Source organism: Hemicordylus capensis, chromosome 2, assembly GCF_027244095.1.
Source record: "Hemicordylus capensis ecotype Gifberg chromosome 2, rHemCap1.1.pri, whole genome shotgun sequence".
Taxonomy (NCBI): Eukaryota; Metazoa; Chordata; class Lepidosauria; order Squamata; family Cordylidae; genus Hemicordylus; species Hemicordylus capensis.
In genome coordinates this window covers 210,847,621-210,874,542 of record NC_069658.1, presented here as the reverse complement: position 1 = coordinate 210,874,542, position 26,922 = coordinate 210,847,621, and the positions used below count along the sequence as shown (strand labels likewise).

Sequence of the window (26,922 nt, the reverse complement as noted above, 5' to 3'; positions counted from 1 at the left end):
CCTTCCGAGCCCATCCAAGCGGGGCTGGAGGCGCTGAGAAGCACAAATCCCCCTTTCAGGTCTCCCACCAGCCAGGAGACAAAGGGCACTTTCATCCCCTGGCTGGACCGGCCAGGAACGCGTCTCTCTCTCCCCACCCCTCAGAGGGGGAAAGCAACAATGGGCCCATTCATAGATGTTGCCAGCGAGGTGGCCACAAAAGGCATTATAGGCCAGCCCTCCTGCCCAGCCCGCCCCACACACTTCCCTCCTCCCACCCCCACCTGAGCCTCGCCTTAAGCTGAGCACAAGAAGCAGAGGATGAGCCAGATTCCCACGCTGCGCTGGGCTTCCATGGAGAGTATGAAGAGAGGTTTGCTTTTTGCAAGAAAGGAACGGTGGGACAGGCCTGGGAAAATCCCCTCTCTGCCTAAAAACTGAGGACGCTGCCAGTCAGAGCAGGAGACGCTGAACTGGAGGCAGCGAAGGTTCAGACTCTGTATAAGGCAGCTTCATATGTTCAGCGGCTGCATTCGGAGCTCAGGCGGGGAACTCTTTTGCTTGCAGAAGGGTTCAGGCTGGCATCTCTCATTAAAAGGTATATCTGTGGTAGTGAGGCACAGAAAGGCCCCCCTCCCCTGCGCTCTGCCTGAAACCCTGGCTTTGCTGCCGGTCAGAGCAGACAGCAATGGGTTAGACAGACCAAAGGTCAGACCCAGTATATGGCAGCTTCCAACACTCCCAATCAGAAGCAGACACGCCCAGCGAAGGCTTTATTGGGAATGTATAACGCCACGGCATTTAGAAGTCTCTGTTTCCCATAGATCAGTGTTTTCTCAAAACCGGGGACGGACGGGGGACGCAGAGTCCCGCACGGCTCGCCAACGACACGGAAAAGGTGTCCGCTTTGGTAGGGAGATGCCAAGGCCCTCCGAGACGTCGCGGGGCACTGATCCCCACTTTGCAGAAAAAAACGCGGCCTGGTCTTCTGCCGCCAGCCTCACGCGCAGGGAGCGTATTGCAAAGCCAAGCGCTCAAAGTCGTTCTCCTGAAAAGCAACGGGAGGGAGAATTAGCGCTCAAGGGGTTAACACAACAGCGCATGCGCACACACACACACACACACACACACACACACACACACACACACACCTGTCCCATGGCAAGTCGCTGCTAACAGGTGGTGTTTGCCTGTTAATTCTCAATTGAGACATCCTCTCTGCAAACAGTAATTAAATCTCTGGGTCTCCTAGGAGCCCCAAACACCCAGCCGCATTGGAGGCTGCCCCTGCTGTGTCTCTGGAGGAGTTGCTGCTGCTGTGATTGCCTCTTTCCCGCCGGACCCTGCTGGGCAATTCTGCGGTGTAGCTGGATCGCTCTGCAGCTCTGGATGCAGAGACGTGGCCAGGCGACCGGCCCGCAGAGGAGGCTCCCGCCGCCTCTCTGCACGAGTCACAGCCCGATCCAGGTCACATGCAGAGACGCGAGGGGGAGTTTCAAGGAAGGCCTGCTTTTAGAAACAGGCCTGTGTGGGTCTTAGAGAGTGAGAGTCAGCGTGGTGTAGTGGTGAGAGTGCGGGACTAGAACCGGGGAGACCCGAGTTCAAATCCCCATTCAGCAGCCAGGAGACTTGCTGGGTGACTCTGGGACGGTCACTTCTCTCTCAGCCTCACCTACTTCACAGGGTTGTTGTGAGGAGGAACCTAAGTATGTAGGACACCGCTCTGGGCTTCAAGGAGGAACAGCGGGATATAAAATGTAAAAATAAGAATGTTTGGCTGTCAATGTTCTGGAAGGCCTTTGCCCTTTATTGGGCTCCTGCGTGTCGGTCAATTGGTTGAGAATCAGGCGTGAAAGCTGGAGAGACCAGCCCGGAGGGGTGCGTTACCTTGGCCTGGTACTCCTTTATGAAGGGGTGGTTCCGGTGGGCATCTTTCAACTGCGACAGGTAACGGTTCGTCACCTTATAATGGAAGAAAGAAAGAAAGTTAGATGCCGTAAAGAGTAAAAACAAAAAAAGAAGAAGGTATACATAGCTGCCTTCTACTGAGCCAGACCATTAGTCTATCTAGTTCCGTGCTGTCTACACTGACTGGCAGCAGCTCTCTGGCACTGTCTACTCTGACTGGCAGCTTCTGTCCAGACAGGGGTCTTTCTTTCTCAGCCCTACTTGGAGGTGCCAGAGATTGAACCTGGGAACATCCGCATGCACAGCTGGCGTGCTACCAACTGAGCTATGGCCCCTCCCTGACAGCTGGAGGCCGCTTCGTACGAGTCTGACCTCTCACCCATCCAGCTCAGCACTGCCTGCTCTGACCGGCAGCCGTTGTCCAGGGTTTCCGGAAAAAAGATCTCTCCCAGCCCTGCCTAGCGATGCGGCCAGGGATTGAACCTGGACCCTCCTGCACGACAAGCAGGGCTTCCGCTGCTGAGCTATGGCCTGTCCCTACAAAAAGGGACAACTCTCTGCGCGACACGGGTTGCCCGATGCGTGAGCCGAACCGAGCTCAATTCCCGTCCACCGACACGGGGGTTCCTCTGTCCTCGGCCCCATCCCTGGGAAACGTGTGCTGGGCTCACCTCTGGGGGCTTCCCCAGGTGTTGCGAGAGGACCACAAAGTTGACCAGGGTCTCGGGGTGGCTGCTGTCCTGTACGGGAGAAAGGGGGCAGGGAGGAAACGTCAGGCCTCAGCAGGGGAGGGGAGCCAGGCAGGCGCGTCGGCAGGAAGCCGGCTGCCTGTTTAGGGTCCCCCAGGCCAGATCCCGGGCGGGGGCTTTCTCCGGGCGCACCCACCTTGTCGAGGGCCTCCTGCAGCACCCCCTCCGCATCTTCCCACTTGCCCTGGGCCATGTAGCAGGCCGCCTGCCCGTTCAGCAGCAGCAGGGTGGACGTCCACTTGTCCGCCATCTCCTGGAAGATGTAGTAGGCGTCCTGCAGTTTCTCGCCACCCTGAACACACACAAGACGCCAGGGATCAAACACAGAGGAACCCCGCCAGTCTAGCACTCGTGGCTGCCTGGGGTACAGGGGTGGGCATCGTCGGGCATTGGACTGGGTCAAAACAATTTGGTCAGCTGGCAAGTCAGAGAGCACCAAAATTGGCCAGCTGCAGTTGGAGACAGAATGCGGACCAGATAAACCCTTTGCCTCCGCTTTCAGGGCTCTTGCGACAGCTAAACGGAACCCCCATGTTCAGAAGTAGTCTACCTGTAAATCCCAATTACCAGAAGCAAAAGGCAGGGGGGAGACTTGCCTTCCTGCCCTGCTCACAAGTACATGCAGGTTTTTCTTACAATAAAGAGCTGGAAAATCGGTCCGGGGGACTGGGAGAGGTAGAAGAGGTGAGTCAGTGATGTCACAGAAGCACCTCCGCTTCCAAAAAGGTGCAAATCCATAGGAACATAGGAAGATAGGAAGCTGCCATATACTGAGTCAGACCATTGGTCTATCTAGCTCAGTATTGTCTTCACAGACTGGCAGCGGCTTCTCCAAGGTTGCAGGCAGGAATCTCCCTCAGCCCTATCTTGGAGAAGCCAGGGAGGGAACTTGAAACCTTCTGCTCTTCCCAGAGCGGCTTCATCCCCTGAGGGGAATATCTTGCAGTGCTCACACATCAAGTCTCCCATTCAGATGCAACCAGGGCAGACCCTGCTTAGCTATGGGGACAAGTCATGCTTGCTACCACAAGACCAGCTCTCCTCTCCACCTCCGCCCTTGGCATGGGATTGCAGAGCACGGCTGCTCACCACGGCTAGGTTCACCCAGGCTGTTGCCAGCTGGGTCAGGGTGGCGTCTTCGTCCTGCTCCTGCATCTTCTTCAGCTCCTTCCTTGAAGGGAGAAAGGAAAAGCAGCCACTCGTCTGGATTCCAAGGATGGGTCCCTGGTCCGTGTTTTCGCATCTTTGCTCAAAGTGAGCGTGGCTCCCTTGGAAGATCACGGCTGCGTCTTTCAGCAGCCAGCAAGATCCGTTCCGTTCGGCTGTGGGGAACAGCTCAGCCACCCATCAAAAAGCAATACTTTTTTTACTAGACGAATAGGCTGTTGTTGAGACTTCAAATCCCATCATGCCTTTCAGCCATTGTGGATGGGCATGATGGGAGTTGCAGTCCAACAACACCTAGGGGGTCCCCAAGTTTGAAGAACACCTTGGACTAACTCAACAAGTTAGGGCAGACTAAAAACCCCAAAATCTAGTCTCTCTCTCTGAGCCCCACGGAGAGGTCTCTCTGAGGTAGGTAGGTGTGTGTGTGTGTGTGTGTGTGTGTGTGTGTGTGTGTGTGTGTGTGTGAGAGAGAGAGAGAGAGAGAGAGAGAGAGAGAGAGTCCTCATTCTCCAGATTTATTTGTTTTCCAACATTTAGCATACTTTTTTTAAAAAACCCATCCATTATATTTATTTATTTGATTTATATACCCCCCCCCTCCAAAAATGGCTCAGGGCGATTTACAAAAAACAAAAAAACAAAACTAAGTAACAGTTAAAATAAAAACTAAATCAATTAAAATCATTTAAACATTAAAAACATTAACATTAAAACCAGCATTAAAATTTTAGACCATAAATCTAATTAAACGCCTGGGTGAATAAATGTGTCTTCAGCGCCTTTTTAAAAGTTGCCAGAAATGGGGAGGCTCCGTGGGGCTCATGGCAAAGAAGACATTCTTTTAAATACCCAGGGCCTGAGCTGCCTTATAGGTTATAACCATCACCTTATATTTTGCCCGGAAACAAAACAGCAGCCAGTGTAATTCTTTCAACACAGGAGTGATACGGCCTCTCCTAAATGACCCAGAGACCAACCTGGCCGCCGTGCTGGTCTTTTTGAGATTTTGGGGCTTTGGGGGAAAGAACCACATGACCAAAGCTGTTGTCAGGTTCCGAGCAACACAGGTTTGAAGCAGAATCTCCCATGGATGCAGCCAAGCTGCCCCGGATGAGGAGAACACGGCAGCCTAAGAAGAGATGTGCGCAGCATCAGATGGACGCTGATGCTGCCATCCATGGGAAGGAGCGCTGGCAAACTTACCGGGCCAGATCCAGGCGGTCCAGTCTGAGAAGGATTTGGATGGTCATAGCCATGCTGGAAGAAACCAGAGCAAGAGCAGAAGGTCAGCATCGTTCAGCTACCTGGTCCTTTAGAACCACTGACGGGTTGGGAGGAACCTCAGAGGCCTTCTAGTCCACCCCCCTGCCCAGTGCGGGAATCTTCTACAGCATCCCTAAGAGATGGCCACCCAGCCGCTATCTAAGTGCATTGGCAGAAAGGTAAAGTATAAGGTATAGCAAAGAAGCAGCCAAGCAAGCAAGTGAAGACAGACAGACTTTGGAACTCTCTTCCACCGGAGAAAGAACCCACTCACCACTCCAAGCTCTCCCCCTGGTGCAGCGTACGCAGGGCTGCATCCAGATTTTGGTCATGGAAGTAGACGGACGCCGCCATCAAGAGGAAAGTTGTGTTGGTGACGTCGACACTCTTGGCCATTTTCTTATCCAGCTCGGCCACAATCGCATCCCTCGAAAAGGGGAAAGCAGCAGAAGTTTCAAGGTGCCGGATTGGACTACAACGAGACTGTCTAACCCAGCCTCCTGTTCCCACCAGGGGACAGCCAGATGCCTCTGGCAAGGCCACACGCAGGGCAGGAAAGCAACAGTTCCCCAACCCAGCACTCTAACCCAGTGTTTGTTCTTCATGGTTTAGGGAGCCTGTGTGATGTTTCGGCCGAAGCAGACCACTCTTCACAGTCCCCCTGGCACCGTGAAGGGACGGCCATTCTTACTGTGCAGTGCTGTGCCCTGCCCAGGACCTGGGGTGGGGGGCTCTTGAGCCCCAGCACCATCTTGGAAGGCATGCACAGAATGCTGGGAAGTGGAGCCCTTCCCGGGGCTTTCCTCCCAGAGCTCTTAAGGGAGGGCTTCATCGTTCTTCCGGAGGCCCCTCCAGCACGGAGAAAAGCACAATCCTATGTGGAGGTCAGCACAGTGAGAAACGGTTCTCTCACTGAAGAGTTTTTGCCAAAGTGGCCCCCGCTTGAAACGCAGTGGAGATCTCTGCTCTAACCCCTATACCCGCCCGATTTTTCTACCCAGTAAGAATTCCCAAGGGACGGCTGAGCAGAAGCACAAAAGACTGTCACAGCCTTAAAAAGTATTTCTTAACGGCTTACTCGGAGTTTTGGATAACTTTGGAATGACTGCTGTGGATGAGCGACAAAGAGTGATCGTCTGCAAGAATTAACCAAACGCCTGTGTGGATCAGTTTAAACAGAAGCGGTGTGAGGCAACAATGGGAGAACGGGAAAATTTGCCTGAGCCTGAGAGCTGTTCCCTTTCCATTTCCCCTTTAAAAAGGAGGCCCAGCTAACCATGGTTCACTGACACTTTCAAGACACTTTGCTTCAGCTTTCAAAATAAAGCCCTAAAGAACTGCACTAGCAGCAACAAGAAAATGCAGCTGCTGTCAACATGATTGGAAAATCCACTAAAGAGCCCATTAAGTCTCTTAAAACATTTCAAATTAACCACCAAGCTGAAAGAAAACAAGCTGTTCTGGTAAGAACTATTCTGCCTACTTTCCTTTCACTATCCTTACAACTGGCCTAAATTTGGTCCAAATTAGTCAGGCAGTTCACAAGTTAGCCCACTCGTGCCTCAAACATTCATGTGTCCACCATCTTGAATTGCGGTAGATGACATCATCACAAAACATGCCATTGAGGTGTCTCTGTGTGTCACTCACTACAACTGTACCAGATTTGGTTCGACAGTCTACAAGTTTGCCACTTGCACCTCAAGCGTTCATGGGTCCACCATCTTGAATTGGTGTGGATGGCATTGTCACAAACTGTGCCACTGAGGTGATGGAGGGACGGACGGACGGGGACACACACACACACACACACACACACACACACACACAGTCATGACAGTTGGAAGGCTACTCTGCGAAGAGCAGACACAGCTGAGAAGGTGAGCAAGCCTTTCTAAGCATCTAGCCTTTTCTCCCTCAAACAAACTAACAAGAAGAGGAGAGTTTTGCAGGGGCTGTTTCTCTTTAAAGGGTAGGTCTTAGTCTCTCTATCTTTGTGAGTGTTACTTGCTAGGGTTCCTTGTTAGGGTTAAGATATCAGAGGGCTAGGAGTTCTTAGGGTTCCCTAAAGGCACTGTTTGCTGATTGTTGGGGGTGGAGTCAGCTAGGGCTGGGCGGGGCCCCACATTTCCTTTCCTTTGGCTCTCATCCTGTGTGACAGTTGGAAGGCTACTCTACATATGAGGTGAAGGCCCGAGAGCATAGCAAACAGAGCACAGCGAACAGGGATAGCAAACAGGACGTAGGAGTTTAGCAGGAAGTGTGCGGGGGAGCCTGGAACGAGCCCCTGAAATCGCCGTCGCAATCACGATCACAAGGAGCCTGGTGGAGAAGAGAACGTAAGTACATATCCCTCCCTCATATCCCTCATATTCTTGGGAAAGGCTGTTTGGACAGTTAAATAGCTGACCATTACAGCTGAGACCTATCCTAATAAACTATCTAATAAACGGACAATAAGCTCCCTAAATACTGTAAAGAGCTAACTAAAACAGCATGAAGATAGAAGGTCAGCAGGGGAAGGGGCACTTCCCAGTGTATTGCACAGAGTGCCACATGTACGACTATTTGCCCCATGGGCAGAAGTCGTGGGTGTGTGCTCGGTGCAAGGAGCTCCTGGCTCTCAGGGAACAAATCCGTTCCCTCGAGACCAAGGTGGCGGATCTGGAGAAGCTCAGAGAGACAGAGAGGCATGTGGACGAGACCTTCAGGGATGTGATAGAGGCATCCCACTCCCGGGCCGGTAGCTCCTCTGCTGTCAGGGAGACTGAAGGTCTTGGGCAAGGAGGACATCAGTCTGAGGAAGAGGGAGATGCTCCTTTAGAAGGGACCCCTTCCGTGGATGATGAGCCCATATCCTCTCGCACAGGGGATACTCCTCTGGGGGGTGGGGGCCTCCTTGTAGTTGGTGATTCGATCATTAGGGGGATAGAGAGATGGGTTTGTGACCCGCGTGTTGACCGCACGGTGACTTGCCTGCCTGGTGCGAAGGTTGCGGACATTACGCAGCGTCTAGACAGGCTCCTAGGCAGTGCTGGGGAGGAGACAGCTGTCGTGGTGCACGTCGGCACCAACGATGTGGGGAAATGTAGTTGGGAGGTCCTGGAAGCCAAATTTAGGCTGATAGGTAGCGTACTGAAGTCCAGGACCTCCAAGGTAGCATTCTCAGAAATGCTACCTGTTCCACGCGCAAGTACAGTGAGACAGGCATTGCTGAGGGGTTTCAATGCGTGGATGAGACGGTGGTGCCGGGAGGAGGGGTTTAGATTTGTTAGGCACTGGGACACATTTTGGGGCAAGCAAGGCCTGTACAAAAGGGACGGGCTGCACTTGAACCAAGATGGAACCAGACTGCTGGCGCTTAAAATCAAAAAGGTTGCAGAGCAGCTTTTAAAATGACACCTGGGGAACAGCCGATGGGAGCTGGGCAGTATCCCGTTTGGCAAAAGCCATCCTTTAAAGTGTGAGGCTGCAAAGAATTCAAATAAAACAGATGGGGACGGAGCAGAACTGCATAAAGAGCAGACGGGAGGCTGTGCCAGCAGGTCAAAGAGTCAAAGGAATAGCATACATCAGGGGAAAGATTCAGTGTATAGGTGCTTGTATGCCAATGCCAGAAGCCTCCGAGCCAAGATGGGTGAGCTGGAGTGCTTGGTTGCTAACGCAGAAATAGACATAGTGGGCATAACAGAAACATGGTGGAACAGTGAGAACCGGTGGGACACTTATCACTGGGTATAAACTCTAAAGAAAGGACAGGGAGGGGCGCCTTGGAGGAGGGGTAGCACTGTATGTTAGAGAAGGGATAGAATCTAACAAGCTAGAATACATAGGTGGACTGGAGTCCTCCACAGAATCCCTGTGGGTGACTATACAAGGCCGGAAAGGGAACGTGCTACTGGGGACGTGCTATCGCCCTCCAGATCAAAATGCCGACAGTGACTGGGAGTTGCAGCAGGAAATCAGGGAGGCGTCAAGGAGAGGCAGGGCTTTAATTATGGGTGATTTCAACTACCCACACATAGACTGGGTAAATTCACATTCAAGTCAGGACAAAGAGGTCAAATTTCTAGATACGCTAAATGACTGTGCCTTAGAACAGTTGGTCATGGAACCGACCAGAGAGAAGGCGACCTTGGACCTAATTCTGAGTGACACCCAGGACCTGGTGCATGATGTCAGTGTCATCGACCCTTTAGGGAACAGTGACCACAGTGCCATCAAATTCAGCATACATGCGGGGAGAGAATCACTAAGGATGTCTAACACGGACATTTTGAATTGCAGAAGATGAAACTTCTCCAAAATGAGGAGTATGGTGAAAAAAAAGCTGAGGGGGAAAATCAGGAGAGTCACTTTGCTCCAGAGTGCATGGAGTTTACTCAAAACTACAATACTAGAAGCCCAGTTAGATTGTATACCCAAAAGGAGGAAAGGTACCACTAAGTCCAGGAGGATGCCAGCATGGCTAACTGGTACCATCAAGGAAGCCATAAAAGGGAAGAAGACTTCCTTCCGAAATTGGAAGGCCTGTCCAAACAAAGAGAACAAAAAGGAACACAAACTCTGGCAAAAGAAATGCAAGGTGACAATAAGGGAGGCAAAAAGAGAGTTTGAGGAACATTTAGCCAAAAGTATCAAGGGGAATAACAAAAACTTCTTTAAGTACATCAGAAGCAGGAAACCTGCCAGGGAGGCGGTTGGACCATTAGACAATGAGGGAGTGAAAGGGATTCTTAAGGAGGATATGGATATGCAGAGAAACTGAATGAGTTCTTTGCATCTGTCTTCACGGCAGAGGATACTGAGCATATACCTGTTCCTGAACCAGGCTTTTTAGGGATGGAGGCTAGAGAGCTGAGTCAGATAGAAGTGACAAGGGATGATGTTCTAAACTGTCTGGAAAAACTGAAAGCTAACAAATCACCAGGGCCGGATGGCATCCATCCAAGAGTCCTCAAAGAACTCAAATGTGAAATTGCCGACCTTCTTGCTAAAATATTTAACTTATCCCTGAAATCGGGCTCTGTACCAGAGGACTGGAGAGTGGCAAATGTAACACCGATTTTCAAAAAGGGATCCAGGGGAGATCCGGGAAATTACAGGCCAGTTAGCCTAACATCCATTCCAGGCAAATTGATGGAAAGCATCCTCAAGGATAAAATTGTAAAGCACCTAGAAGAACAGGCCCTGCTGGGAGTGAGCCAGCATGGCTTCCGCAAAGGTAAATCTTGCCTCACCAACCTTTTGGACTTCTTTGAGAGTGTCAACAAGTGTGTGGATCAAGGTGATCCAGTTGACATAGTCTACCTGGACTTCCAAAAAGCTTTTGACAAAGTTCCTCATCAAAGGCTCCTGAGGAAACTTAGCTGTCATGGGATAAAGGGACAAGTACATGTGTGGATTGCTAACTGGTTGAAAGACAGGAAACAGAGGGTAGGTATAAATGGAGAGTTTTCACAAAGGAGGGAAGTAAGAAGTGGGGTCCCCCAGGGATCTGTACTGGGACCGGTGCTTTTTAATGTATTCATAAATGATCTAGAAGCAGGGGTAAGCAGCAACGTGGCCAAATTTGCAGATGATACCAAACTCTTCCGGGTAGTGAAATCTCAAACGGATGGTGAGCAGCTCCAAAAGGATCTCTACAAACTGGGGGAGTGGGCGACAAAATGGCAAATGCAGTTCAATGTTAGCAAGTGTAAAGTGATGCACATTGGGACGAAAAACCCCAACTTCAAGTATATGCTGATGGGATCCGAGCTGTCGGTAACGGACCAGGAGAGGGATCTTGGGGTTGTGGTGGACAGCTCGTTGAAAGTGTCGACTCAATGTGCGGCAGCTGTGAAAAAGGCAAATTCCATGCTAGGGATCATTAGGAAGGGGATTGAAAATAAAACGGCTAACATTATAATGCCCTTATACAAAACGATGGTGCGACCACACTTGGAGTACTGCATACAGTTCTGGTCACCACATCTTAAAAAGGACATTGTTGAACTGGAAAAGGTACAGAAAAGGGCAACCAAGATGATCAGGGGACTAGAGCACCTTTCCTATGAGGCAAGACTACAACACCTGGGGCTTTTTAGTTTAGAAAAAAGACGACTGCGGGGAGACATGATAGAGGTCTATAAAATCATGCATGGTGTGGAGAAAGTGGAGAGTGAGAGATTCTTTTCCCTCTCACACAACACTAGAACCAGGGGTCACTCCATGAAATTGATTGCCAGAAGGTCTAGGACCAACAAACGGAAGTACTTTTTCACACAACGCGTGATCCACTTGTGGAACGCTCTGCCTCAGGATGTGGTGACAGCCAACAACCTGGATGGCTTTAAGAGGGGTTTGGATGACTTCATGGAGGAGAGGTCTATCAATGGCTACTAGTTGGAGGGCTGTAGGCCACCTCCTGCCTCAAGGGCAGGGTGCCTCTGAGTACCAGTTGCAGGGGAGTAATGGCAGGTGAGAGGGCATGCCCTCAACTCCTGAGTGTAGGCTCCCAATGGCATCTGGTGGGCCACTGTGCGAAACAGGATGCTGGACTAGATGGGCCTCCTTGGGCCTGATCCAGCAGGGCTGTTCTTATGTTCTCACACACACACACACACACACACAGCCGAGTGATCTCATAAGCTTACTTCCCTTAAAGAAAGTAGGCTAAAAAACAGAAAAATAAAATAAGAGGGTTTTTGCGCTTTTAGAAAACCTGACGTTTAGACAAAGAGTTAGTCTAGGGAGTTAGCCTAAGGAGTCTTAGTGTGCCATGGAATGGGCACTGGCCACTTGCAACTGCTTACCTCGCCTTGGCTGATGGAATAAGGCCCCAATCAGCGACAACACTATTGCTAACACTGAAAACAGTGTCCTCTCTCCAGGCCCTCTTTTGCAGTTTTGCCCTGACTGTGGAAATACCTCCACAATGATGTTAGTGAGGCATTTCAGACATCACGACCAGAGGACTCGATTTGCTTGTGCAAAGAAAACAGATCAGTGCTTTTGCAATTAAAAAAATGAATAGCACAGACAATCCTGCTGCTGTCCTGAATTTTCCTACTGTGCATTTTTGCGATCCACTGTCAAACTCACCTCCGGTTCTCACTAGAAAGATATTCCGCAAACATCCGCACGGCCTGAAGTTCTGGACACGCGCTGGGCTTGATTTCATCCAGCACGACGCCATATTTCCGCTGTCCAAAGAGAATAAAAGTGAAAAAGAAATCTGTTTCATGGATCATAAAATGAGTTAGTTACAGTAGCATATAGGAACATAGGAAGCTGCCATATACTGAGTCAGACCATAGCTCAGCATTGTCTACACAGACCGGCAGCGGCTTCTCCAAAGTTGCAGGCAGGAATTTCTCTCAGCCCTATCTTGGAAATGCTGCCAGGGAGGGAACTTGGAACCTAGATGCTCTTCCCAGAGCAGCTCTGTCCCCTGAGGAGAATATCTTCCAGTGCTCACATGTAGTCTCCCATTCAAATATGGAAGGCAGCATGCAGGTTCAAGCTTTAGGAGCATCAAGCAACCCAAAAAGCTGCCGACTGAACAGTTTTCCTTGTTCAACCCTTCAACCTCACCTGGGCGATGTAGGCACGGTACAGGAAGATGTCCCTCTCCACTTCTTTCTCGGCGCTGGATGGCTGGAGAAGGAAAGAGAAGAGTTTCTGCAGCAACCTTTCGGCGCAGCGCTTCTAAACCAACCCATCTGCTTCTGCACAGCTACACCCCAGAAGCAGGAAAGCAGCCAAACACACACAGCTGACTCAGGCAGAAGTGGGCTGCGGGGTTGCTGACAGGAACTGGGTGGTATCTGGTTCAGCAGGCAAAATCTCCTAAGGTGCGAGGGTGCAAATCTTTTGGAGAAACCAGAAGGAAACAGAGTAGAACCAGGATTAGAGCAGATGGAAACACATGGCAGGTGATAAAAAAGGTCAAATGACAAGAAGGGAGATAGCACACGCCAACGCCAGGCAAGAGACTCAGGGTATAGGTGTTTATATGCCAATGCCAGAAGCCTCCGAGCCAAGATGGGCAGGCTGGAGTGCTTGGTTGTTAATGAAGTCATAGATACAGTGGGCATAATGGAAACCTGGTGGAACAGTGCGAACCAGTGGGACACTGTTATTCCTGGACACAAACTCTACAGAAAGGACAGGGAGGAGGAGGATTGGGGGTGGAGTAGCACAGTATGTTAAAGAAGGGATAGATTCCAACAAGGTTTCCTTGGAAACCTAGAAAGACCAGAGGCTTTCACAGATACTCTGTGGGTGACAATACAGGCCTGGAAGGAAATGTGCTACTGGGGACGTGCTATTTCTCCCCTGATCCAAATGCTGACAGTGCTTAGGAGTTGCAGGAGGAAATCAGAGAGGCAACAAAGTGAGACTGATCTGTAATAATGAATGACTTCAAATGCCCACATATATTAATAATAATAATAATAATAGTTCAGTTTCTATACCCCCCCCTTCCAGATATGGCTCAGGGCAGTTTACACAGAGAAATAAATAAAAATAAGATGGCTCCCTGTCCCCAAAGGGCTCACAATCTAAAAAAGAAACAAGATAGACACCAGCAACAGTCACTGGGAGAGGCCCAGTTACTCTCCCCTTGCTAAATAAAGAGAATCACCACATTAAAAGGTGCTTCTTTGCCAAGTTAGCAGACTGGGTAAATTCAGAGTCCGCTAGTGACAAAGAGGCCAAATGCCTGGATATGCTGAATGACTGTGCCCCAGAACAGTTGGTCACAGAAACAACCAGAGAGAAGGCGACCTTGGACTTAATCCTGAGTGGTGCCCAGGATCTTGTGCATGATGTCAGTGTCATGGACCTTTACGGAACAGTGACCATAGTGAGATCAGCTTACATGCGGGGAGAGAATCGCCAAGGAGGTCTAACACTGAACTTCAGAAGAAGAAACCTTTCTAAAATGAGGGGACTGGTAAGAAGGAAGTTGAAAGGAAAAGTCAAGAGGGCCAAATCACCAAGAAAGCACTTATTCAAAACCACAATAATAGGAACTCCATTAGAATGTATACCAAGAAGGAGGAAAGGTACCACCAAGTTCAGGAGGACGTCAGCATAGCTAACAAGTACTACTACGGATTTTTATATACCGCTCTTCAACCAAAGTTCTCAAAGCAGTTTACATAATTAAGGACAAAATTGTTAAACATATATAAGAGAAAAGGCCTTGTTGAAGGAGAGCCAGCATGGCTTCTACAACGATAAATCTTGTCTCATCAACCTTTTGAAGTTCTTCGAGAGAGACAATGGGCAGGTGGAGAAAGGTGATCCAGGTGACACAGTATACATAGACTTCCAAAAAGCTTTTGACAAAGTTCCCTACCGAAGGCTCTTGAGTAAACTTAGCAGTCATGGGATAAGGGGACAGGTTCATGTGTGGATCGGGAACTGGTTGAAGGACAGGAAATGGAGAGCAGGAATAAATGGACAGTTTTCACAATGGAGGGGAGTAAAAAGTGGGGTCCCCCAGGGATCTGTACTGGGACCAGTGCTCCTTAACTTGTTCATAAATGATATAGAAGTTGGGGTAAGCAGGGAAATGGCCAGATTTGCAGATGAAACTGATATAACCCAGGACCCCAATTCCCATAAAACTATATTTAACACAGAACAACACTACATACAGGCCCAAGGCCTGAACCTAAGCACAACCATTTCGTGACCAAATATTGAACTCTTAAGTTACCTTTAGAATATAGTTGGGCCCACAGGCCCTCACTTCACTTCCTTTCTTCACACCAGAGCTGTCTCTGAACCTTTAGAATGTAAACTGAAATTGCTAGTTTCACTCCTCCAAGGAGGCACATCTTAGCCTTGGAAGATAACAATGTACAGAGGCCCTATGAGGCCCTGGCATTCTCCAATAACAAACCAGTTGACATTTGGGCAAGATAAGACCAAAGAACTAAACAAAAGGGGCAGGACAAACTGTGAATTACAGAGTTCTGGAGACTGTTGTATGTCAATGCTGTGTCAATTGCTTGATGTTTGATGCGTATGGAGATTGATCTACTATGCAATTGCTAAAGTATTTTCTTTCAATGTACTGCTATGTCATAGATATGTAGAACAAAGAACTTAGAAATGTATAAATAGTTACTTGAAACTCTGTAGAACTTGCATTTGATCTGGGCTTTGCAGCCCCTCTTGCCTTGCTACTGCAGAAGTAAAATCCTTTACACTTTTCCTCTGTGTGGCATCAATTATTGGCGTCGATACCACCCAAAGAACCGGATTTTCGGTATATCAAAACTAAACTATTTTGGATAGTGAAATCGAAAACAGATACTGAGGAGCTCCAAAAGGATCTCTCCAAACTGGCGGAGTGGACAACAAAATGACGAATGCGATTCAATTCAAAGAAGTTAAAAGTGATGCATACTGGGGCAAAAAACCCCAACTTGACATATAAGCTGACGGGATCTGAGCTGTCAGTGACTGATCAGGAGAAAGATCTTGGGGTCGTGGTGGACAGTTCATTGAATGTGTCAACTCAGTGCATGGTAGCTGTGAAAAAGACTAATTCCATGCTAGGGATCATTAGGAAGGAGACTGAAAATAAAAATACTAAGTTCTCTTGTACAGATCTATCATGTGACCACATCTGAAGTACTGCATATGGTTCTGGTCACTGTATCTTGAGAACATTGTAGAACTGAAGAAGGTGCAGAAGAGGGCAACCAAGATGATCAGGGGCCTGCAGCACCTTTCTTATGAGGCTAAGCTACAGCATCTGGGGCTCTTTACTTTGGAAAAGAGACAACTAAGGGGAGACATGATAGAGGTGTATAAAGCTATGCAAGGAGTGGACAGAGAGAAATTTTTCTCCCCCTCTCACAACACTAAAACCAGGAGTCACCCCATGAAACTGAAGACCAAGAAATTTAGGACCAAGAAGAGGAAGTACCTTTTCAGACAGCACATAATTAATCTGTGGAATTCTCTGCCACAGGATATGGTGAGGGCCACCAGCTTGGATGGCTTTAAAAGGGGCTTAGACAAATTAATGGAGGACAGTCCTATCATGGCTACTAGTCTGGTGGCTAGAGGCCACCACCAGCCTCAGAGGCAGGATGCCTCTGAATCCCAGTGGCAGGGGAGCCACAGCAGGAGAGAGAGCATGCCCTCACCTCTTCCCTGTGAGCTCCTCAGAGGCATCTGGTGGGCCACTGTGGGAAACAGGATGCTGGGCTAGGTGGGCTTCCTTGGGCCTGATCTTACGTTTGTATGTTCCAAACTCTTCTTAAAACGCAACAGGGGAAAAAGAAAGAAAAGCCTCCCTGCAGGTGCAGCCTCTTCACCGGAAGGCTCTTCAGAGGGAATACTGCACCGGTTGAACACACGCCTTCCCCCACTTCCTTCCCCTGCTGGAGTCTCGCCTGCATCCGCCTATGGAGGACCCTCGAGGGGCGTGGCTTCGGGGGAGGGGCGTGGCTTCCCTGACACCGCCTAGCGGGTCTTACCTTGACGCGCTGCGCCTCGTTAATGGCAGCCTGGGAAGCCCCGATGTAGAAGTTGTTCCTCACGTCGAAGAGCTCGTCGGTCTCGCCTTGCCCGGCCACGGACGCGGCCATCGCTGCTGCTGCCGCTGCTTTCCGCTCCTGTCCCTGACACGTATGTCTCACCGCTAGCCCGCCTTCCCCTCTCGCGTGAGGCACCCCGGGAAGCTCCGATTGGCCGGCCCTCTCTGGACCGCGCCCTCCATCAGCCGAGAGGCCAATCACAGCGGCCAGAAACACCCGGTAGTCTGTCGGCGGCTCTAGGCGAAAAGCATACTGGGAAAGGTAGTTCGGTCTCTCGTCTGACTGCGGCGTGACGTCAGGCAGACAGCGCCGGTATAGGAGGACGCGGCCTCGCCGCGGGGAATGCTGGGAATCGTAGTCAGGCCGGTTCTCGAAACCCCTTATAAAACCATACCTATATATAAGCAATAAAACAATTCAGGCAGAAGCTCAGAAATATATCTTAATAAATTCAGGCTCGTGGATTGCTCTCTTTGAGTGGCGACGCGGGCACATGACGTCGCGGGGAAAGCGAGCGGTGACGCCAACTTCCCGCGACTCCGCCGCAGTGCGTGTCGGGATTTATTTATCCTCCCTCCCTCTTTTTCCGCCTTCTCGCTGTTGACGGCGTGTCCGGCTCTCCTCATGGCCGCTTTCCGGGCGCTGGGTTTGGCGCCCTGGCTCGTGGCGCAGGCGGAGCAGCTAGGCCTGACGAGGCCTACTCCGGTGCAGGAGGCCTGCATTCCGCCCACTCTCCAAGGTAACCGCGGTGGGGGGGGGGTTTCGGCTCGCCCCATCTATTGCGCAACGGCCCTTAAGGTCGCGCCCCTTCGAACGGCCAACTGAAGCCACGCCCCCATGCGCCCCTAGGCATCCCTGCTCCAAGCCCACTTTCCTCCTTAAGCTCCGCCTTCAGGCCCCTTAAGGCCCGCCCCTCAGAGAGAAGCCCCGCCCACACGGGCACAGCTGCCTGAAGAAGTGTGGTGAACTGCCCTCAGAGCATGTCCAGAGTGCACCTTATTATTTTTAAATTATTTTTACATTTATATCCCGCTTTTCCTCCAAGGAGCCCAGAGCGCTGTACTACATAATTCTCTTTCACAACAACCCTGTGAAGTAGGTTAGGCTGAACTTGGATCTCCCCGGTCCTAGTCCACTACTCTGACCACTACACCACGCTGGCTCTCTTCCCCCCCCTGCTCACAAGAACACTGCTTTTTAAAGTGGGCTGCAGGTGCATACAACAACAAATTGGAACGGTGATAAACGAGCATGTTTACAAAACTGCAACCACAAATAGTGGTTAGAGTGTTGGACTAAGACTGGGAAGACCCGAGTTCGAATCCCCATTCCGTCATGAAACTCACTGGGTGACTCTGGGCCAGTCATGTCTCTCTCAGCCTAATCTACTTCACAGGGTTGTTGTGAGGATAAGAATAACCATGTATGAGCTCCTTGAAGGAAGAGTGGGATATAAATGTGTGTGTTTGTTTCTTAACTTTATAAAGACACCAACTCTGGCTTCCACAGGTCGTGACTGCATGGGCTGTGCCAAGACCGGGAGTGGCAAAACTGCTGCCTTTGTGCTGCCGGTCCTTCAGAAGCTCTCTGAAGATCCTTATGGCATCTTCTGCCTCGTGCTGACACCCACCAGGTGAGGGATAGCGTCTGGAACGGGCCACCCGCTGCCTTTCTTGCATCTGTCAATCCTCTTCCCGCCTTTTCCATCATCCCATCTCCCCATGCCTCCTTGCTTATTCTCCCCCTGTCCTCCCCTACCTCCATTTCTCGCCTCTGTGTCAGAATTCCAGATTGTAAGCTCCTTGGGGCAGGGACCTGTCATTTTTTAATTTGCCAGGCACCTTGAGCAGCAGGTGACCAGTCATGACTCATGTCCAAAATGTAACATTATAGCAGATATCAACTTTTAATTTAAACTAATTTCCTTGCTAATTTTCTTCCTCTTGCCCAACAGAGAGCTGGCCTATCAGATCGCAGAACAGTTCCGGGTCCTCGGGAAGCCGCTTGGCTTAAAGGATTGCATCATCGTTGGGGGAATGGGTAGGTCAGCGGCCTGCAGTGGAGAACTGGTCCTGTGGTCGCAAGCATGACTTGTCCCCTTAGCTAAGCAGGGTCTGTCCTGGTTGCATATGAAAGGGAGACTAGAAGTGTGAGCACTGGAAGATGTTCCCCTCAGGGGATGGAGCCGCTCTGGGAAGAGCAGACGGTTCCTAGTTTCCTCCCTGGCAGCATCTCCAAGATCAGGCTGAGAGAGATTCCTGCCTGCAACCTTGGAGAAGCCGCTGCCAGTCTGTGAAGACAATACTGAGCTAGATGGGCCAGTGGTCTGACTCAGTATGTGGCAGCTTCCTATGTTCCAGCAGCAGGAGAGTGCTCCTCCCTGCTAATTGCAAAACTCAAGTTGCCTCTCTCCATCCACGGATTAAGAAACTTCGAAACCCTTGAAGGTGACTCAAACCCTGGGGAAGAAATTCTCCTTGGAGAATCCACATGCTAATAGGGTGGGAACCAAAAGCCTTTGGGGAAGAACGATTGCTCAGGTGGGAGAGCCTTCTGCTTTGCATGCAGAACGTCCCTGATGGTGGTATGTCCCGGGTGAGTTGGGAAGGATGTCGTAACTCCTGGAGAGCGCTGCCAGTCAGAGTAGCCAATACTGACCTAGATGGACCAAGGGTCAGACTCAGTAGGAGGCAGCTTCCGATGTAACCCTTTGGGGAAGAGCTGAGTTGTCTCCTCCTGTTCCTTGCAGATATGGTGACACAGGCTTTAGAGCTCTCCCGGAAGCCTCATGTCGTCGTCGCCACCCCGGGCCGTCTGGCAGATCACCTTCGGAGTTCCAGCACCTTCAGTCTTCGAAAGATTAAGTTCTTGGTGAGCCCCGCTGCCTTATGATTCGGGAGAGAGGACCTGTCGCTCAGTGGCAGAGTGGGTGCTTTGCATGCAGAAGGTCCAGTATTCGAATCCTGGCACTTTGGTCAGTGGGGTTGGGTGTCGCTGCTTTTTGTGCTAGCCCTTCAGCACTTTGGGGGCACAGTCCCAAAACACGCCGCTTCCTCTGAAAAGGGCTTTGCCGGCTTCTTCTGATTTCTTAGCATGCGTGGCATATCCTGAGGGTGCACTGCTGCCTTAAAGCCCTCCGCATACGTACCCCCACAATGCTCCTTTTAAAGAGACCTCCTGCAGAGGAGCCCCCCCCCGCCGATTTCATGTACTGTCTTATAAATCCATTACTACCATCCATTTCTCCCAGCAGTTGAACCGCTCTTAAAAAAAACGCAAGGCAGCCAGAGATTAATGAACAAAAAGAAATCGCCCTTTACAGGGGAAACATCAGGGTCAGTTTGTTCTCGTGGATTATTTGTTCCAGTTTTTTAAAAATTATGTGCATAAGTCTTATAAAGAGGCAGAGGTCGTTGCTGAGCCATTAATTAGCAACCACCCAAAGAACCTTTAGGCCAAACTACAGTTCCCCTACATTTGCTTTCAACCCACCTTAGCCGAATCGATCCGATTCAAAACCTGAGCTCCTCCCCTTGCTTGGATTCACACAGCTCTCACTCGGGGACTCGGTTTGCCTCCCCCCCCCGCCCCCCGGTTTCGACTCAGGTCCTAGACGAAGCCGACCGGCTGCTGGAGCAAGGCTGCACCGACTTCACCCACGACCTGGAAGTGATCTTGGGCGCTGTCCCGGCCAGCCGGCAGACGCTGCTCTTCAGCGCGACCCTGACCGACACCCTGGCGGAGCTCAAGAAGATCGCCATGAACGAGCCTTTCTTCTGGGAGTCCACCTCCGAGTGAGTGCTGAGCTTTGAGCCTGCAGACTCCCCCTCTCCCCGTCACTGATTTCCAACCACGGCTGCACAAAGGGGCAAGGGTGGCCCCCTTTTCCAAAGACTTTTAACCCTTTAAGAAGCACCTGCAGCCTTCCGAGGCCTGACTGGTTGCTTCTGAGCCCGTCTCAGACCCTGCACAGGTCTCCTTACCCACCTTTCCCTGCAACCAGGGTGCGGACAGTGGAGCAGCTCGATCAGCGTTACCTCCTGGTGCCCGAAAAGGTCAAGGACGCCTACCTGGTGCACCTCGTCCAGACATTCCAGGATGAACACGAAGACTGGTCCATCATCATCTTCACCAACACTTGCAAGTGAGTCTGGGTGTGGCCTGCAGCCCCTTCCCTTCTCTTTTGCCAGCTTTGGGGAGGGGGGAGCAAAGACGCAGCAAGGGGCTCCCAAGCCTGCCCCAATCGCTTGAGGCTCGTAGTGTGCATGGAACCGGCACCTTGCAGTTCGAAGATTGCGGGGAATATCTTTAAGGACAGGGAGGGTGCCCTTACCCTTCCTGCCGCATTTCCCCCGCCGGCGCAGTCTTTTGAAAACGCTCCGGCGGGGCAGCAGCGTACCGCCTTGCTGCCCCGGTGCTTCCTCGAACCGGAAGTGACTTTCGAACCGGTCACGAAGGGCCTCCGAACCGGCTCCGTGCTCATCCCTACTCGAGGCACTCCGGCCTCCCTTCTTCCTCCCGAGAGTAACTGGACTTCCCTCTGCTTTGAAAGGACCTGCCAGATCTTGAACATGATGCTGCGGAAGTTCAACTTTCCCTCGGTGGCTCTGCACTCCATGATGAAGCAGGTGAGCAACCGAGGGCCTCTCTGCCCTTGCGGGGCGGAAGGGCAGAAGCTTCCCCCGTCCTCCCCCTCACGCTCAGGCTGCGACGGTTGTGGCAAAGTGCCCGAGCCCCTGTGTGCCCCTCCCGACGCCACAGTGGGCACAAATCAAGCCGCGGTTTCTCTTCTGTGTTAGAAACATCTTTGCCCCGTTGCCCCTTGTGCCTGAAAGCCCCTCCCAGAGCCCCCTAGATCTCCAGGTCCCTCTGAAAGGGTGTGACTTGGGCCTCGAATGCCCTCCCAAAATATCATGGCTTCCCTGCTCGTTTTTACAGACCCCCCACCCTTCCCCCTTGCTGCTCTTTTGAGTCTTTGAGCACCTGTGTGAGGCCACCCCTCTGGCTTCCTTTAGAGTGGACAGAGAGACATTTCCCCCCACCCCCCGCTCAGCACACTAGAACCAGGGGTCATCCCGTGAAACCGATGGCCAGGAAATTTAGGACCAACAGAAGGAAGTCCTTTTTCACACAGTGCATAGTTCATCTATGGAACTCTCTGCCACATGATGTGGCGATGGCCACTTGCTTGGATGGCTTTAAAGGGGGCTTAGACAAATTCATGGCTACTAGTCTGGTGGCTACAGGCCACCTCCAGCCTCAGAGGCAAGATGCCTCTAAATAGCAGTTGCAGGGGAGCAACAGCAGGAGAGAGGGCATGCCCTCAGCTCCTGCCTGTGAGCTTTTCAGTGGTGGGCCGCTGTGTGAAACAGGGTGCTGGACTAGATGGGCCTCCTTGGGCCTGATCCAGCAGGGCTGTTCTTACATTCACCTTTCCTGGAAGCCTTTGGCCCACCCTCTGTCCTTGTGCCCCTTTGTAACTAAACCTATGTGTGCATAACTGCAACAATCACTACTTTTCTCCCCACATACCCCATCTCCATTCTTTCTGTTGTCAAATTTTACACTGTAAGCTCCTCAGGGCAGAGACCCCTTCTCATGTACTACATAATGTGCCTGGCACCATGATCTAACTGTGCCAGTTACCTATTCAGAGAGCGGTTCACAGTCTCATCCCCATTCCACCTCCCTCCCTCTCTCTCTCTCTGTAGAAACAGCGCTTTGCTGCTCTGGCGAAGTTCAAATCCAGCGTCTTTAAGATCCTCATAGCAACGGACGTGGCTGCCAGGTGGGAGAGGCCTCATGGTGGTGTCTGCATTTTTTACAGACCTGGAGAGTTAAAAAAGTTTCATGGACCTAGGGGAGTCTTGAGGGACTCCGTTTTTCAAACAAACAAACAAAAACACTGGAATCCTTTGTCTTTTTAGGGAACAACTACAACTGAAATAAGTGTCCAAGTGTGTTTAAAGGTGTTTGTATAAAAGAATGCTTCTTACTTTTTCTTAACAACTCCAAGTTTGTTAACAAAATAAAACATTATACTTACATGTAAATTATGTGTATATTGCTGATTAACAAAACAAAATAGGCAAGATAGATATATGTACTTATATATTTATAATATATATGAAGTATTATTTATTTACATTTGTATCCCGCTCTTCCTCCAAGGAGCCCAGAGTGGTGTACTACATACTTAAATTTCTCCTCACAACAACCCTGTGAAGTAGGTTAGGCTGAGAGAGAAGTGACTGGCCCAGAGTCACCCAGCAAGTATGTTTTCAGTGGTGGCACCTTGTTTATGGAACAACAACAACAAATATTTATATACCGCTTTTCAACAAAAGTTTCCAAAGTGGTTTACATGGAGACATAATACATAAATAAGATGGATCCCTGTCCCCAGAGGGCTCACTATCTAAAAAGAAACACAAGATAGACACCAGCAACAGCCACTGAAGATACTGTGCTGGGGGTGAATAGGGCCAGTTGCTCTCCCCTTGCTAAGTAAAAAGAATCACCACGTTAAAAGGGTACCCCTTTGCCCAGCTAGCCTTGTTCTTTTAGATGCCAGGTGAAGGCTTTTAAAAATTTGATTAAAAAAAAAAAGTTTTGAAATGTTGTGTCTTAATTGGATGTTTTTACTTTTGTGGTGTTGTGAGCCATCCAGGGAACAACTTGTTATGGGGTGGGTAACAAAGTTTATTATTATTATTATTATTATTATTATTATTATTATTGTTGTTATTATTGTATATAAAGCTGCACTGAAAAACTCTGAGGAGTGGTCTATAAGTACCTTTTAAAATGATGCTGATATTAATACTGCCAACATTTTTCTTGCTTGGGGGTTTTAGAGGGCTTGACATCCCGACCGTCCAAGTGGTCATCAACCACAACACGCCGGGCCTCCCAAAAATTTACATCCACCGGGTGGGCCGGACGGCCCGTGCAGGTAAGAGGAAGGAGATCTTCCCAGTTCGTTGAAACCAAATGCAGTTAGAATGAGCCACTGTTCAGCTGTAACAGAGAGCCATGACTTGCTCGGGAGCGGGAACTCTGGAGCAATGAGAAAGCCAGGTGGGGGTGGGATGGAAGTTGTATCTACCCTGCTTGCGATCTCCACTGCCTCTCCTCGTCCTTGTCAGGTCGGCACGGCAGGGCCCTCACGCTGGTGACGCAGTACGACATCCACCTTGTCCACGCAATCGAGGAGCAGATCAGTAAGTTGTGGGGTGGCAGGTAGTCTGTGAGCCTGGCCCCCAGATTTTGGCCATCGATACCAGCTGGGTGGGTGGGGGACAAATGCACATAGTGGCTTTTGGCGACATCTGCCCCCCTAGAAACGGGCAGTCGCATTGCTGCACGCAGCTTTCTCTGTGTTTATAGTGCTACATCATGCAGCTCTGTTCCATTGATTTTGATTTGATTTGATTTCTAGACCGCCCTTCCAAAAATGGCTCAGGGCAGTTTACACAGAGAAATAACAAATAAGATGGCTCCCTGTCCCCAAAGGGCTCACCATCTAAAAAGAAACACAAGATAGACACCAGCAACAGAAATTGGAGGTACTGTGTTGGGGGCGAATAGGGCCAGTTACTCTCCCCCTGCAAAATAAAGAGAATCGCCACATTAAAAGGTGCCTCTTTGCCAAGTTAGCGGGGGTCACATTTTACAATTTTGAATTGTAAAAAGAGGCAGCATGAGAAATACACTTCTTTATCCCTAGGACCCCCTCCCCCCAAAAGGGAAGGGTAAAATTGCAGTCACTTTTGCCCAGAGGAAAGTTAGGTTCAGGGTAACAGTGAACCAATTGTTGTACTCCATGGAGTCATTTTTGGAGGACATTCCTGCCGTCTTTCATTTCCATCCCTGACAACATTGATAAAATTTCTAAAAGCTTTGAAAACACCATTGCAAATGTGGCTGCTGCAGGCCCAGTGGACAGGACAATAAAAGTAAGGTAACACACTGAAAGCTGGAAGTTTTGCAGGGCTATTGCCTTTCCCCCCCATCTCTCAGGGTGTAGATCTCGTCAAAAACCACAGTGGACATCCGCCCAAGGTTCCCCGACCACCCCAGCTGGCTCATGTAGCCAGGGGAGCCTGGGAATTTGGAAGTGACCCAACAACCAGCATAGCCGACTTGTGGAAGTTCAGGCTTGCGTTTGAGCAGAGAGAATGCCCAGGCAGCCAGGAACGCCAAAAACACAATTCTGCATGTATAAGATGCAAGTGATAATTCCAAGCCTATCCTCCACCACTTGCAACAAGCAATGTGGAGTGTGACTTTCCCAGGTGGCGGTCGATGTGGGGAGAGTGGTTGGTCATTTGGACACAGGCAGACAAATGCTGCTAGTCCTCAAGATGCCATTTCTGTTTTGGCATTCTTTTAGAAATGAAGCTTCAGGAGTTCTCTGTGGAGGAGCAAGCCGTGCTGAGCATCCTCACCCAAGTCAACGTGGTCCGACGGGAATGCGAGATTGTAAGCCAGGCCTTTGGGGCAGGAGGGGATGCCGGTGGTGGTGGTGGTGGTGTTTTGCCGTGAGCTTCATTGCAGAGAAACTCTTTGCACCCGGATCTCGGCAGTCCGGCCCTGTGCTGTCGCAGTAGTTCTTGGAGCTCATTCGTCGTCTGCTTTCATCAGCATAAGATGCAACTGGAAGCACAAGAATAAAACTTATAAAACTTCTTTCCCTTCCCCCAGAGGCTGGAGGCTACAGATTTTGACGAGAAGAAGGAAATCAACAAGCGGAAGCAGATGATCCTAGAAGGAAAGGTGTGTGGGCAGGGGGGAATACGATGATGATGATGATGATGATGATGATGAATACTTTATACCACTTTTCAACAAAAGTTGCCAAAGTGGTTTACATAGAAATAAATAAATAAAATGGCTCCCTGTTCCCAAAGAGCTCACAATCCAAAAAAGAAACAGATGATCACCAGCAACAGCCACTGGAGGGATGCTGTGCTGGGGATGGAGACGGCCAGTTGCTCTCCGTCTGCTCAGTAAAGAGAATCGCCACTTAATAAAGGTGCCTCTCTGCTCAGTTAGCAGGGGAGGCGTCTTCTTGTCTCCAGATGCAGGCAAGCAAGTGCGTCAGGAGTCTGGGTGGAGGGGAAGGAAAGAACCTGCCTACAGCTGCCGCAGAGCACGGCCTCCACTCTCGGCTGCTTGCAAATCTCTTTCAAGCCCCGGAGCAGCCCTACCAAGCCAAGACCAGAACTGGGGAAGGGGGTTTGGCCCGCACGGCAGGGCGCGTTGCATCTCTTGGGCCAGTGGAGCTGCTCCTTGGCTCTCCAGCTTCTCTCTCTCCTGCATCCCTCTCAGGATCCAGATCTCGAGGAGCAGCGGAAGGCTGAGCTGGCCAAGATCAAGAAGAAGAACCGTGATTTCCGAAGCCGGGTCCAGCAGACGCTGCAGGAGAAGCAGCAGCTGCAGTTGGAGCGGAAGCGGGCCAGGCGGAGGCGGAAACGGGCAGCCGCAGAGACCCAGCCGCGCCCACTGCAACCTTAGCAGCGAGAGACTGGGGCCGAGGCTGCCGTCTCTGTCTCCCCCCCCTTTTTTTGACAGTTTTGGGGGAGGGGAAGTGCCCCCACCTCTCCCCCCAGCCCAAAGGGGCGACTTCCTGCTCCCTGGCCAGTCACCCAGCAGCCCAGCCAGAATAACAGTTTCTCTCCCAAGCCGGGCTCCAAAAACCCCAACTCTTACGTGGGGCGTTCCTGACCTGTCCGCCCCACACGTTGCCAGGAAGCGAGTCCTGCTGGGAGTTGGGCTTTACCAGGCGGTGGTAGATGTGGAAAGAAAGAGTGTCTTGGGTCGGGATGCAGTCCAGCTGAAACTGCAAGTCTTCCAAGACGACCCATGCGCTCAAGCTCCTAGTCCTCAAGACGGCATGGGCGCCCCTTAGAGATGCCGCAGGCCAAGAAGAAAGGGGAAGCGTCAGCCTTTGCCACGGAGACTCTTGTAGCTTCCCCTTCAGGCCTGGCTGCACTCTTGCCCTGATTGAGTCTCTCTTCTGTCCCAGGAAACGGGTTTTATTCCATGTCACTTTGGGCCCGTTGCCAACAGCCTTGCTGTTTCAAGCCAGCCACACTGATTCCAAGATCTCACGTACTGGAGGTTTTGCTCTTCCAGTTTCCCAAATCAGCCCACCCCCCGGGTCATCCTGGGTTTTCATACTTCCTTCAGCTGCTGTTAGTAACCCAGTAAATATGGCCATTTCCTTTGGGAAAATTGTGTGCCAAATTCTGCTCTGGGGGAGAAATCAAAATAAAAATCCTACTTCCGAAGAGGTCCAT

At 50.6% G+C, this 26,922-nt stretch overlaps 2 protein-coding genes across 2 annotated transcripts; one reads left to right on the top strand and one right to left on the bottom strand.

Moving 5' to 3' along the window:
• Positions 1-737: 737 nt before the first annotated feature.
• Positions 738-17,026, bottom strand: COPE (COPI coat complex subunit epsilon; the record flags this gene model as incomplete). Its single annotated transcript, XM_053298686.1, has 10 exons — positions 738-1,027; positions 1,867-1,941; positions 2,559-2,627; positions 2,773-2,928; positions 3,726-3,807; positions 5,007-5,060; positions 5,341-5,493; positions 12,153-12,253; positions 12,645-12,707; positions 16,559-17,026. Coding segments are annotated over 10 exons (1,269 nt in total), but the record flags the coding sequence as incomplete, so codon positions are not given.
• On the top strand, positions 16,994-26,919 carry DDX49 (DEAD-box helicase 49). The gene is made up of 13 exons (XM_053298685.1): positions 16,994-17,357; positions 18,128-18,251; positions 18,573-18,658; positions 19,368-19,489; positions 20,225-20,412; positions 20,622-20,762; positions 21,171-21,246; positions 22,330-22,406; positions 23,476-23,573; positions 23,767-23,841; positions 25,014-25,102; positions 25,325-25,396; positions 25,952-26,919. Exons 1-13 carry the CDS (start codon positions 17,243-17,245, stop codon positions 26,135-26,137), a joined length of 1,449 nt encoding a protein of 482 aa, XP_053154660.1. The 5' UTR covers positions 16,994-17,242; the 3' UTR covers positions 26,138-26,919.
• The last annotated feature ends 3 nt before the right edge of the window (positions 26,920-26,922 follow it).

Coding starts and splice junctions, on each gene's coding strand:
- DDX49 (XM_053298685.1), top strand. CDS start 17,243: ATGGCCGCTTTCCGGGCGCTGGGTTTGGCGCCCTGGCTCGTGGCGCAG. Junction 17,358..18,127: donor CATTCCGCCCACTCTCCAAG/GTAACCGCGGTG, acceptor TGGCTTCCACAG/GTCGTGACTGCATGGGCTGT. Junction 23,842..25,013: donor CGCAATCGAGGAGCAGATCA/GTAAGTTGTGGG, acceptor GCATTCTTTTAG/AAATGAAGCTTCAGGAGTTC.